The 13,001-nt window shown below is 40.2% G+C and overlaps 1 protein-coding gene across 2 annotated transcripts in view; it reads right to left on the bottom strand.

Moving 5' to 3' along the window:
* LOC138975869 (ARF GTPase-activating protein GIT2-like) overlaps positions 1-12,300 on the bottom strand; it is a 46,620-nt gene extending 34,320 nt beyond the window's left edge. Inside the window, exons 1-9 of one of the 2 annotated variants that reach the window (XM_070348638.1) lie at positions 11,650-12,300; positions 10,116-10,249; positions 6,842-6,954; positions 4,231-4,330; positions 2,885-2,971; positions 1,613-1,743; positions 967-1,061; positions 491-536; positions 34-85 (exon numbers count right to left, since the gene is read on the bottom strand). In XM_070348638.1, coding sequence (XP_070204739.1) covers positions 34-85; positions 491-536; positions 967-1,061; positions 1,613-1,743; positions 2,885-2,971; positions 4,231-4,330; positions 6,842-6,954; positions 10,116-10,249; positions 11,650-11,710 — 819 coding nt within the window. In that variant the 5' untranslated portion in view covers positions 11,711-12,300. The remainder of the gene's footprint in view (positions 1-33; positions 86-490; positions 537-966; positions 1,062-1,612; positions 1,744-2,884; positions 2,972-4,230; positions 4,331-6,841; positions 6,955-10,115; positions 10,250-11,649) is intronic. The other variant, XM_070348639.1, reaches the window with a different exon arrangement.
* Between the last annotated feature and the right edge of the window lie 701 nt (positions 12,301-13,001).

Here is a 13,001-nt window from a genome sequence, read left to right as displayed (position 1 = left end):
TTCCACTGTACTGGCTAATAGCAGGCTACTCACATCTTGTAGCTTTTTTTTGGCCTGCTTTGCCAGGTCAGACAAATCAGCAGTGCTGCAAGAAAGACAGACATTTTTTTCACATTTGAACAATTTCAGTCAATCCGGCAATGAAACATACAATATATATATTTCCCAAAGTGCAAATGGTTTACACAACCCAAAATTTACTCTGAACTACTGATATTTTTCGTGCTAATTCCTTCCGGTTTAATTCCCAGCGGGACGTGCTTGATTCATGTAAACCAACCACAAAAACCCATCAATACAATTTTTGTGTGTAATACACTTCTCTTACTTTACTCCAGTAACTTACTTACTGCTGGATTCAAGCAATGCCATTATTTGTGTAGTAAAAAAGAAAGTAATACATATTCATAGAAAGCCATAGAAAATTCTCTAACTGTTTTGCCCATTTCTTTTTCTGAATTGAATAAAAGAAACAAGCAAACAGACTTACTTGTCACCAATCTCAGGTATTTTGAAATGCTGTCCGATTCTGTGATCTGAAAAAAGAACCATACCCTACAGTCAAAAAAGGCAAGTTTTAGTGTATGAAACTAAGAAAAACAAACTGAACGGAAAGTACACTTGGCAATTTTAACATTGTATTTCTTGAACAAAAGTCCTCACTTTATCAATTCCCCTTTTCTTGCACTCTCCCAGAAAACTGAAAATGTAAATGACCATCTAAATAAACGAAAGTATACATAAACACTATCCGTGATCGACAAGAAGAAGAAGCAGATAAACACTATCCCATGAAACATATAGACCAAGAGATCAATACCGTTGAGCGTCTTTGGGGAGCCCTGAGGCATAACTTTTTTGTTTAAACTTTGACCCCTGTGCCGTTTTTTACCAGTTGCGCCTTGTGCTTTCATAAAATAAATCAATATCAAAAGATGGCTGGCAGAGTTGGACAGAAGAGCATACCTGGTTTGCGTCCACAGATGAAAAATGTGAGTCGGTCAGTCAGCTCGTACTGAAGTTCCACCAGTCGATCTGCCATGTCTGTGTACCCCTCCAGTCTGGATAAAACAAAAATGGTACATCAAATAAAAGTACTAATAGTAATACAGCATATATTATTGTCACCATTAGATGAGAGTCAAACTATGCTTCTTCCACTTTGAACAGAAAAAAAAATCAGAACTGAGACTGACGTTGAGCCATTGTAAAAATTATCTTTGCTGTTCAGCTCGCTGTGCATGCATCTCTGTGTGCGAGTAAGCATATCCTGGACATGATCGCAAGAAAAAGCGCAAGCTGACAACCAAGGAAAGAATAAACTCTTGCGCTGTAATAGTCAACAACAGTGTTGTTCCCAAACTCAAAGAAAAATCACACAAAAACATCTCATTTACTAACAGTTCAAAATTGCTCAGTTGGACCTGGCTTGAAAATGTCTATATGTCGGGATGTCCTGCCTACAATAAGATTGTTCATAAGAGAGCCTCATACATGTTAAACCTATCAGATGGTTGACCAGCCAGAGGTCAGACCATTGCGTCCGATCAAAACGTATGCGTCAATAACCAAAGGCCAGAGGACAACAGTGCATGAACATTGAACAACTCACTTTGCATAATCAATGGGCGTGCGTCCGTTGGCGTCCCTGGCCCCTGGGTCCGCTCCATACACGGCCAGCAACTCTACCTGTGCCGTCTGCCCTGCCTGTGCTGCTACGTGCATCGGGCAATTGCCTTTCTCCTGCAGTCACAGAAAGAAACAATTGTCTGATATGATATATAAGACATCAAACATGCTGTAAGACACTGTAGCAAACAAAGTGCTCTCGTTTCGTTCCTCTGTACGCAACTTCTGTTCTTAACCGAAATGATAATTATCTAGGCAAATAAATGCCACCAAAGAGATGAGAATGAAAAACAGCCAAAAAGGAGTAATAAGTTTGGAACCTTCAATGTAAAAAAAAAAAGTCAAGATTTGCCTAGTTTTCTCATTCCTGACTTCAGTTAAAAGCATTCCTTCTTGGCTCACTGTCTTAGCTTTTTTCAAGGCTTTTACATGGGATAAGACTTAATCACATACCAAAAATCAACACCCTGACTGCTCGAGTTGGACTTTTGTGATGAATTCACAACATTTATTTCATGAAATTAGTTCATTAAACAAATCTGACAGTGCACAGAGAGCACCCAGGCTGTTTATTGTTGTGACCAAGTAGAGGGATAGAGGGATGGTCTTATCAATCAATATGAGGCTTATATCGCGCGTATTCCGTGGGTACAGTTCTAAGCGCAGGGATTTATTTATTTTTATTTTTATTTTTATTTTTATTTTATGCCGTTTATATCGCGCATATATTCAAGGCACAGGGAATTATTTATGCCGTGTGAGATGGAATTTTTTTTTACACAATACATCACGCATTCACATCGGCCAGCAGATCGCAGCCATTTCGGCGCATATCCTACTTTTCACGGCCTATTATTCCAAGTCACACGGGTATTTTGGTGGACATTTTTATCTATGCCTATACAATTTTGCCAGGAAAGACCCTTTTGTCAATCGTGGGATCTTTAACGTGCACACCCCAATGTAGTGTACACGAAGGGACCTCGGTTTTTCGTCTCATCCGAAAGACTAGCACTTGAACCCACCACCTAGGTTAGGTTATCACAATGAGTGTACCTTCAAAATGCAAACAGTTAATGGATCACACATGACAATAGTGCTGATCACTGAAGAAACCTGTTCAAATTTCAGTTCAAACGCCAGTACCAGGAAGAGGAGATACCTTGGGGGAATTCCTCCAAAAGGGGGAAGATTCTTATGGCAAAATAAAAGTACAACCCAACTCTCCAGGTAAGATACGGACAAGCATACTTACCTTGTGGAAGTAGTTTGGGTCAGCACCTTTTGACAGCAGACGAAGGCAGGTTTCTACATTGTTTGTTCGTACACTAGAATGCAGCTCCTGAGGACAAAAGCAGAACATTTTAACACAAGTTATGTGCAATAACACCATAGAATTAACATGCACCACACACACACACACAAACACTTCAAGTTAAAAAAAAATCCAACATTGACTATTTTACTAGTTAATGCCATGACAATTTCCTCAGTAGTGAACAGTGGACATTTTTGACAATACATATAATTTGCAGAAGACTGTGAATGTTAAATAGTCTCCTCAAGCTGTATTCACTTTAAAAGATGGAAACTGGGAATAACATTACTCCTTTATTGCAACCCCTTAACTTTTTTGTCAGCAACTCAAGTTCTGCATTTCACCAGCTTCTGATTCACCCACTTAGAGTTAGAAGTACGACAGATGCCATTCAATGGCTTGTAATTGTACATGATGTATTTCTTCATTTTTACTTCCAGCACTTACTGAACTCGCCAGAAAGCAACCAAACAAACAAAATTGTGGCTATTAGTACTCAGCCTATACACACACAAGAAGGGCAAAGCCCATACGACTCACATGCTTTACACATTTTTCCTACCAAAACACATGTGACCTTGACCCAAGGTCAAGGTCATCCAAGGTCATGCAACACAAAGCTGGTAATTCAAGACATAGGAAGTACAATGGTGCTTATTGGCTCTTTCTACCATGAGATATGGTCACTTTTAGTGGTTCACTACCTTATTTTGGTCACATTTCATAAGGGTCAAAGTGACCTTGACCTTGATCATATGTGACCAAATGTGTCTCATGATGAAAGCATAACATGTGCCCCACATAATTTTTAAGTTTGAAACAGTTATCTTCCATAGTTCAGGGTCAAGGTCACTTCAAAATATGTATACAATCCAACTTTGAAGAGCTCCTGTGACCTTGACCTTGAAGCAAGGTAAACCAAACTGGTATCAAAAGATGGGGCTTACTTTGCCCTATATATCATATATAGGTGAGGTATTGAATCTCAAAAACTTCAGAGAAAATGGGAAAAATGTGAAAAATAGCTGTTTTTTAGGCAACATTTATGGCCCCTGCGACCTTGAAGCAAGGTCAAGATGCTATGTATGTTTCTTGGGGCCTTGTCATCATACACCATCTTGCCAAATTTGGTACTGATAGACTGAATAGTGTCCAAGAAATATCCAACGTTAAAGTTTTCCGGACGTCCGGACGGACGGACGGACGACTCGGGTGAGTACATAGACTCACTTTTGCTTCGCATGTGAGTCAATAAAAAGCAACAACTGCAGAATGTTTTGTACCTTGCTGACGTCATCAAGAGAGCTGGCATCACTGTCCTTCTGTTTGTTCACAAATGAGAGGAACTGGTATTTGGCGCGAATGAAGTCAGACTTGTTTGGACTGCACGAAAACAAACCATGAAATGATCAATTTGTTTTCATAAAATATACCACTGTGTCGGGTCATATGCAAAACTTTGCAGACTAAAACTCTGAGACAGTAAGATTGGTTTCCAGGGCTGGAGAAATATAATCCTACATGTACATTGTACATACTCCCTCTATGCTTGTTCTGAGGTCCCAAAGCCTTCTCCCACTTCTCCTGTACCCAGATAGCCACAATACCTAATAGTCAAGTACTGAGACAATTTCAAAAGTACAGTGGAACCCTCCTTTCAGGACCTCCACAAATCTGACAAAACCAGGTCTTAACAAGTCGCGTAAGGCGAAATTACTACATTTAGTCAAGCTGTCGAACTCACAGGATGAAACTGAACGCACTGTATTTTTTCACCAAGACAGTACAGCTTCGTCAATCCCCGCGTGAAGGAAATCGCTCACCTCCCACGTGCAAAACGTAGTGATATTGACACGCCAGATTAGAGCGGTAGCGTATTGTGCTAAGCAGGAAAGCGCGCTTTTCTGTATTCTTGTTAACTTTCTGAGCTTGTTTTGAATACAACCTATCATATCTATATGTTTTTGGAATCAGGAAATGATAAAGAATAAGATGAAATCATTTTTGGATCGATTTCTTAAATTTTAATCGTAAGACTAATTGATCTATTTTCGTTAATTGTGATCACATTTTAAGAGTAAACATAACATATGTACGTATATATTTTTAGATTCAGAATGTGATGAAGAATACGATGCAATCAATTTTAAATCTGTTTGCGAAAAATCGATTTTAATGACAACTTTAATGAGCAAACTCATTAATTAATTTTTAAGCCTCCAAGCTGAAATGCAATACCAAAGTCCGGGCTTCGTCGAAGATTACTTGACCAAAATTTCAACCAATTTGGTTGAAAAATGAGAGCGTGACAGTGCCGCCTCAACTTTCACGAAAAGCCGGATATGACGTCATCAAAGACATTTATCAAAAAAATGAAAAATATGTCTGGAGATACCATACTCAGGATCTCTCATGTCAAGTTTCATGAAGATCGGTCCAGTAGTTTTCTCTGAATCGCTCTCCACACACACACACACATACACCACGACCCTCGTCTCGATTCCCCCCTCTACGTTAAAACATTTAGTCAAAACTTGACTAAATGTAAAAAGGAGGAAGTCTTAACATGGGGGTAACTTTACGGAGGTTATGAATAGAAAGTCTCATAAAACAGGGTCTTTAAACTTAAAGGGAGGAAGTCTTAAATTGGGGGGTCTTAAAAGGGGGGTTCCACTGCACAGCAAACAATATTGGATTCTTTCACTTAAACAATGTATGTCAGTTTTGAATGAACAAGTCAATGATACAGGAACATGAACATCAACAAACAATCAATTCAGGATATTAACCGTAAATGATTGTGCTGTTCTTTGAAGATAACTACGACCAGACCCGGATCCGAAAAGCTCAGTTTCCCTGGACTGACTCATGCCACTACAAAGGGGTGAATTTTCAGGCTTAGTCAGAAACACTGACAAATGTCCTTCCTGTCAGGAAAACACGTTACTAGTGCGCTGAGCCTAAGTGTGAGTGGTGATATCTCATGGGATCTGATACACAAAGGGAAGTAAGCGCTCTATATGCATTTTTTTTTTTCATTTTCATTACTTTATTGTCTCATTGCTGGGAAATTCGGGTCGCTTCCTCCCAGTGGAAAGCTAGCAGCAACGGAGTCGCGCTACCCAGGTGTCTGCGTGTTTAGGTGTATTCAGCCACCTGCACTTATGGCAGAATGACCAAGGTCTTTTACGTGCCATTGTGATGACACGGGGGTGGGACATGGCTTCCGTCTCTGGGTCTGCACATAAAGTTGACCCGTGTCCGTCCCGGCCCGAATTCGAACCTGCGACCTTCCGATCACAAGTCCAGTGCTCTACCATCTGAGCTACCGGGCCCCCCATGCGACATGTGTAATAGTTTTGTTTTTGTTTTTTGGGTTTTAATGTCCCTTCAGCAGAGACATGTGTAATAGACAGAGTAAGTGAGATATATGCTGAACCATTCTCCTGGCACCTGAGAGAATAACAAGCATTGACATGAACAACCGACTTTCATCCTCATGGGTTCAGTTTGAAAGGCCTTGATAATGAGGAAAAATCCACAATAAATGATTGTTTTTAAAGGCCAACATGATCTTGCTTTGAGTGTAACTGACTTTTCGTCGAACTCCCAAGTACAAGCCCAAGTACCATCAGAAAAGTGTCTTTCACTATATGGAGTACGCTGGCACATGAAGGAGAAGGGGGGGGAGGGGGGAGGGAGTGCAAGAGGGGAAGGGGGAGAGGGGTGGGGGGTGGGACCACTGCACCAGCAGTAGCTTTTACCAACAAAGAACTACCCATACCACCCCAAAGTACAGCTGATGAACATGTACACATAACATATAAAACTATTACTTTCCCTGGAGTTTTCGACAGACTCTTTGTCGATAGTGTTACTGTCAGCAATACTCACTGAAGATTGTCCCGCGGACCAGGTTTCTTGCGACCATGTCTGTTCTGGGAAGGATCCAGCATGGTGTGTTCCCAGATGTTGTTGGCGCCGTTTGTGGCCAGCAAGTACACCATCTGATCAAATGCAACAATGGAAAGTCAATACATTGTCAGCGCTGAAAGTCCACAAAATGGGGCACTGGCCTTTGGCTAGTACTTCTCATAATTTACTTGCCATAGAGCAAATTTTACTTGCCAAACCAACCATTTCTTTCAGCAACTTTACTCGCATTTGGCGAGTAGATTAACATTTCTACTCGCCATTTACATGTTTGTCCTTGCCATTGCGAGTAAAATGCTCGCCACTTTCAGGCCTGATTGTATTCTTTTGTCTCAAGCAATGGCTAGGGGGAACTGTACTGATGTGAAGGAAGAACACAGAATGGGGAATAAAAAGGAAGACAGAAAGACAAGACATGCAGATGATTTTCTATTCTAACATGAACAAGAGGCGAAGCCTTCAAGGCTCCCGTAAGAAATCGACAAACAGTAACACAAACTCATTCACTCCGTCACACATACACACACACAGTAAGCATAGGTGACACGGTGCAAGAGTGGGAGACACTAGATCTAGATCTGTCTGTCTGTAGCCTACTTACGGGGACACGACTGCCAGATCGACACTGCGCTTTCGACAGCGCTTCCTCGCGCACACACTGGAAACACGCTGTGCAGATCAACCTGTAGGAAATCTCCTTTGGTATCTTCTTTATCTATTTTTCTGGGGCTACGAAACCGAACAATGTGAAATCGTCTTCCCCGAATCGGCAAACTGCAGCTGGGTGAGAACTGTATCTATACCACAATCCTTCACGCGATCTGACTTAACCTTGACCCCTGACCTGGTCTACATACCACACACGACACAAACCAGTCACCTGTTTTTACCTCCCCCCCCCCCCCCCCCAAACCCCCCACCACCCGTTTTCTTTGGATACACACTTTAACTACATACGTGCCGACGAAATGTTGATCATTGCTTCAATACTTTGAAGCTGTTGCTTGGATAATAACCAGGTAAAATTAGTATTTCGGTGTTCAGTCAAATGTTAAAGTTTCTATCACACACATACACACGCACAGACAGACAAAAGTTAGCATCGCATAGGCTACACTTACGTGAGCCAAAAATTGCTTACTTGTTTTTCTTATCTGAAAGTTAAATTCAAACTGACACAACCAAGAAGGAAGATCTTTTGCTGGGTAAAATAATCAAGGAGTAATTTGCAAGAACAATGACAGGAAGACTGTCCTTTCTTGCTAGGAGTTCATTGCGTTTTGGCTACCAAGAAAAAGAGGTTGGACTGGCAAGTAGTATGAATGGCATAGGGCGGGGATGTAGCTCAGTCGGTAGCGCGCTGGATTTGTATCCAGTTGGCCGCTGTCAGCGTGAGTTCGTCCCCACGTTCGGCGAGAGATTTATTTCTCAGCGTCAACTTTGTGTGCAGACTCTCCTCGGTGTCCGAACACCCCCATGTGTACACGCAAGCACAAGACCAAGTGCGCACGAAAAAGAACCTGTAATCCATGTCAGAGTTCGGTGGGTTATAGAAACACAAAAATACCCAGCATGCTTCCTCCGAAAACGGCGTATGGCTGCCTAAATGGCGGGGTAAAAAACGGTCATACACGTAAAATTCCACTCGTGCAAAAAAACACGAGTGTACGTGGGAGTTTCAGCCCACGAACACAGAAGAAGAAGAAGAAGAAGAATGGCATAGATCTACAAAAGTGTGGGATCCCCTGTTATTATCACAACATGCCCTCCAGCTACCCAACACATCGTGATCTTTGACATTTTAAAACTGTGGGTCACAGCTGTGATGGTATGTGTATGAGTCACACCATGCCCTTGTTTATGACACTAAATTGACTAATGCAGGAGTGTATTGACCAATGAAGAATAAGCTTGTCTGAAATACTAATGTGGTGAAAGAAGGGGTGTTGACTGAGCATGCCAGTTCGGCACACTGAGACAATAGGTTCAGAATCCAGTCAACGTAAGTTGAAAGAATCATTAATCACACTAGCTATTTCATGGACAAGTCAAAAGTAATAAAATAAGGAGTCTGACTCCCACAGTAACCATTCACTCAGTTGTGGTGATAGGTCATACTATGCAGCGATTCTGTTAAATCTGCCATTACAGTGGAACCTCCATTTTAAATTTAAAGGTCCTTGTCTACATTTTTATACCGAAATCGCCATTTGACCATTAAAATGCAGAGTCTATTATCTACAAATATCAACAATACACCCCCTTTCGATCAGGAAAGACGAAGCCAGTGTAGCCGTTTGAAAATTCATTGTAGTATTCCAGCGTAGTACTCATAGTAGGATATCCTTATTTGGAAAATGCCAAGCGCAAAACTCCTCTCAAATCCCGTGCATTTCGTGCGTTTAAAAAAAAAGCGTGGACAGCGCTCCAGTGTCAAACTGTTGCTGCACTTGTTTTGGCGTGGCTATAAGCACAGTGACATGAATTTGATTGGTCAGTATTTTTAGGCAAAGCACATGTTCTCAGCAAACAGAAAACAAAATATTGGAAGCGTGAGTCACGCTACCCAAAAATAAAATCTTTTTCTTCATATATTTTTGTTTCTATAACTTTTTTCCCCATGGTTCATTCATCATCTGACATAACTTTTTAGCGAAATCTAACCATAAGATTATTGAAAAAAAGCAAAAATGTAGACGACCACCTTTACGACCCTACGTTTTAAGACTCACAATTCTCAGACTTCCTCTCTTTTAATTTAAGACCTGATTTTCTCAGATTTTTGTTTAGGTCCTGAAATGGGAGTTTCAAAATATTTGGGAAATCATCAGTTGATGCTATCCCCAATACACTGAAACCTCCCTTTTAATACCCTTAACAAAGAGTAAGACGTCCTTTTTCGTTAGACCTTGATTTTTCTTTTCATAAAATTGGTCACCTATTTAAGACCTGGGTTTTTTTTCTCTCAGATAATTGGAGGTATTTAAAGGGAAGTTCCACTGTAGTATCAGAAATATAATACAGTGGAACCCCCCTTTTAAGACCTCAAAAAATCTAAGAAAATCAGGTCCTAAAAAAGAGGTACTGTAGTCTTAAAATAGAGTTGCATTTACACTTACAGACATCATGAACAGAAAGTCTAAAAAAGCAAGGTCTTAATTGACTTAAAAAGGGGGGAAGTCTTAAATTGGGGGTTCGTCTGTATATGTGCTTGAAAGGTGCAGTGTGTCGGTACCTGGTGTTGACTGGGACTCCATTGTCCTTTCTTCAGAGATTTAACCATTGAGATGTGCCGACCAAGACTGCGGTGAACACTACAGCACTCGTCACATATCAATACACCACGGTTGATTGACGCCCAAGTAGGATCTGCAAACAGATTTCATGGCATATCAGTTGTCACAGTACTACTAATAATACAAATAAAAAACAGATAGACTCTAAGACTGCTAACTTTCCAAAATTTGACTTGCTATGGTTCTTGTCAGCGACAGGGAAATTTTTTCTGAGCTAAGTTCAATAATCAATATCTCATTATCTGTATCAAAAGTGCTTGTATCTCGTCTTTAAAGACCCTTGGGCCAAAGTACTGTGATCGTAAAGTTTTGTTGTCACAAATCAAAAATAATACTTCCATATAATGATATATATATATATTCGATAACCGAACGTTAATTTTAAGTGAATGTCACTATCAGTATCATCACTATCAGTACACTATATTTAGCATCTAAAACTTATTCCCTGCATAGATGTATATATTTGACGAATTTGAAAATTGGTATCTTTTTCAAGCATTCATTAGCACACACAAAAATGTGCAGAAATTTGTTCTCATCTTTTTACAGTTACAACACCTTTGTTCTGACTCAACTATCAATAATGCCTAAAAATAACAAGATAGATTAGATGTAAGAATGTTGAGTTTGTGACATAAGGTCAAGGAGGTCAACACTCACAAATAATAGTGGTCTATATAGTGGGAAAAGTATATATAAGACAGTGGCCTGGCACAGATTGGAAGTACAGGCATTGCCTGACCTCAACCATTCTAATTTTTACGCAAAAACAGAGGGAAATTAACATAAAATTAAATTGAGAAAGTTGGCATGTTGGCATCAGCCTTCTCAGAGCCTGTTTTCTTTTACAATCGCTTTTTTTTTAATTTTCTAAAACATTCGATTCACAAACACAAGTGTGGAGTTTGACAACAAATGGCATTTTCTGATTTAGGTAGTAACTAGTATAGGTGTGTATTTTGTTAGTTTTCTCAGTATGCACACATTTTGCTCTGTGAAGCATTAACACCCCCCCCCCCCCCCCCCCCCCCCTTTGTTAAGTATGCCTGATGCGTTTATGTATATTTACACTACAGTCTTTGCTTGGTTCAAAGAGTGTTATATGTCTGTGTACCTGTCTTTAGCATACAGTATATATACACATCTCATATATGTTTAGTTAATATTATTGTAATTTGTAATTGTAATACTTGTATCCACTGATGAATGCAGTACACCACTTGTGGAACTTCACTATTTGACAAACTTGTAATAATTGTCCTTCATTTATCAGTCAACAGTAAATCATCCACACATGTAATCATGTTTATCTACTAATCTAGCCAACCAAAAAGGCTTGCATTGCTATTTGAAAATAACCTGGAACAAAAAGTTTATTCACAGACACCAAATTGTTCCTCATCATAAACTAAAGAATCCTTTCAGATTGTGCACATCAAATCATGGTAATATGAAATTAAGCAAACTTACCTGGAGCAGAGCAATCTGCACACACGGGTGGGGGGCGCACCCCTCCCCTTGACATAGTCATTGTGGCGTCTGCTGTTTCTGCCAAATTCGCTTGAAAACCAATCGCCAAAGTGATTCAAAATCCCTTTTCACACAGCTGCTCCAGAAATCTGCAAGGCAGTCAGAAGCGAATCCCGCGCTGCCTTTCCTATTATCACAGAGACAACCTCCTCCGAACCGTAATCTGATCCTTCGGCAGCAGCAAAGTCTGTAGGGTGCCTGCTTCAGCCGGCCAGAAGCGACTGTTCGACAGAAGTCAGTGACTGACTCATAAGCCAAGAAAGAATTCGGGATGTGAATTTCCAAACAGAAACCCAAAATACCTCATAATCGCCCCAGTATATATGAGCTGGCGTTGAACTTTGGTACCGCCAGAGTTTTGAGCTACGTGTAGCGCTCCGACGGATGAATCTTGTGCTTTTCCATCATCTGTTTTGTATCACATTTTCATCCAATTTTTGACAAGTTCCTGGACTATGTCATAAACCTTCCTCTCGATATCGTTAAAATTGTAGAGGGGTCCGTTTATCAAGGTTTAACGAGTATCTTCACATCAGTGATTATATTTAACTTAAATTAAGGAAATTCCGTTGATAACAAACAAACAGAATTAAAGAATCTGAGTCATGACACACAAAGAAAGATTTTACGACAACTTCCTGATGATGGTAATTAAGGGAGATAACACAGGAAACGTTGTGTGTCAAAAGTTATCCCCCGTGCCCAGAGAGGCGTGGCACGGAAGAGCCAGTTTGGGTTCACATTGCAAACACCAAAGGTCACAACATTTCTGTACTGCGACAGAAATTGTCTACCGTTCGGAATAAAATACATAATCTCGCTTGAGGTTATTTTGGGTTCACAATGACAATCAATCTGGCCTACTGTATAGTGTGTGTGTGTGCGTGTCTTGAGAGTCTAATTGAGACATGTAATGTATTTTGTTTTTCACTAATACATGCAATGCGCGACCGATTGTATACATTCAGGCAAATATGGCCAAATAAGGAGAAGAACATAGCCAGGAGTGGATTGTTGTTGTAGTGTTTCCTTTCCTCATTTTTCCTTAAAACAAATTAAGATCATTTCTTTTGCGCTAGAGTAGCCAGTAATAAAGTGTGTGTGTGTGTGTGTGTGTGTGTGTGTGTGTGTGATAATTTGCTATTGTCCACAGCAGCAACCCAGTTAGCAATTCTTTCTCAAAGATGCATGATAAGATCCCTATTGTCTTCTCTAATATTCAATACCTAGGCACTTGTCTTTATCTTTGTAATTACATGTAATTTGAGGTTAACACACACAAACCTACATGC

This window comes from Littorina saxatilis, linkage group LG9 (assembly GCF_037325665.1).
Source record: "Littorina saxatilis isolate snail1 linkage group LG9, US_GU_Lsax_2.0, whole genome shotgun sequence".
Taxonomy (NCBI): Eukaryota; Metazoa; Mollusca; class Gastropoda; order Littorinimorpha; family Littorinidae; genus Littorina; species Littorina saxatilis.
This window is presented reverse-complemented; position numbering and strand designations above follow the sequence as displayed.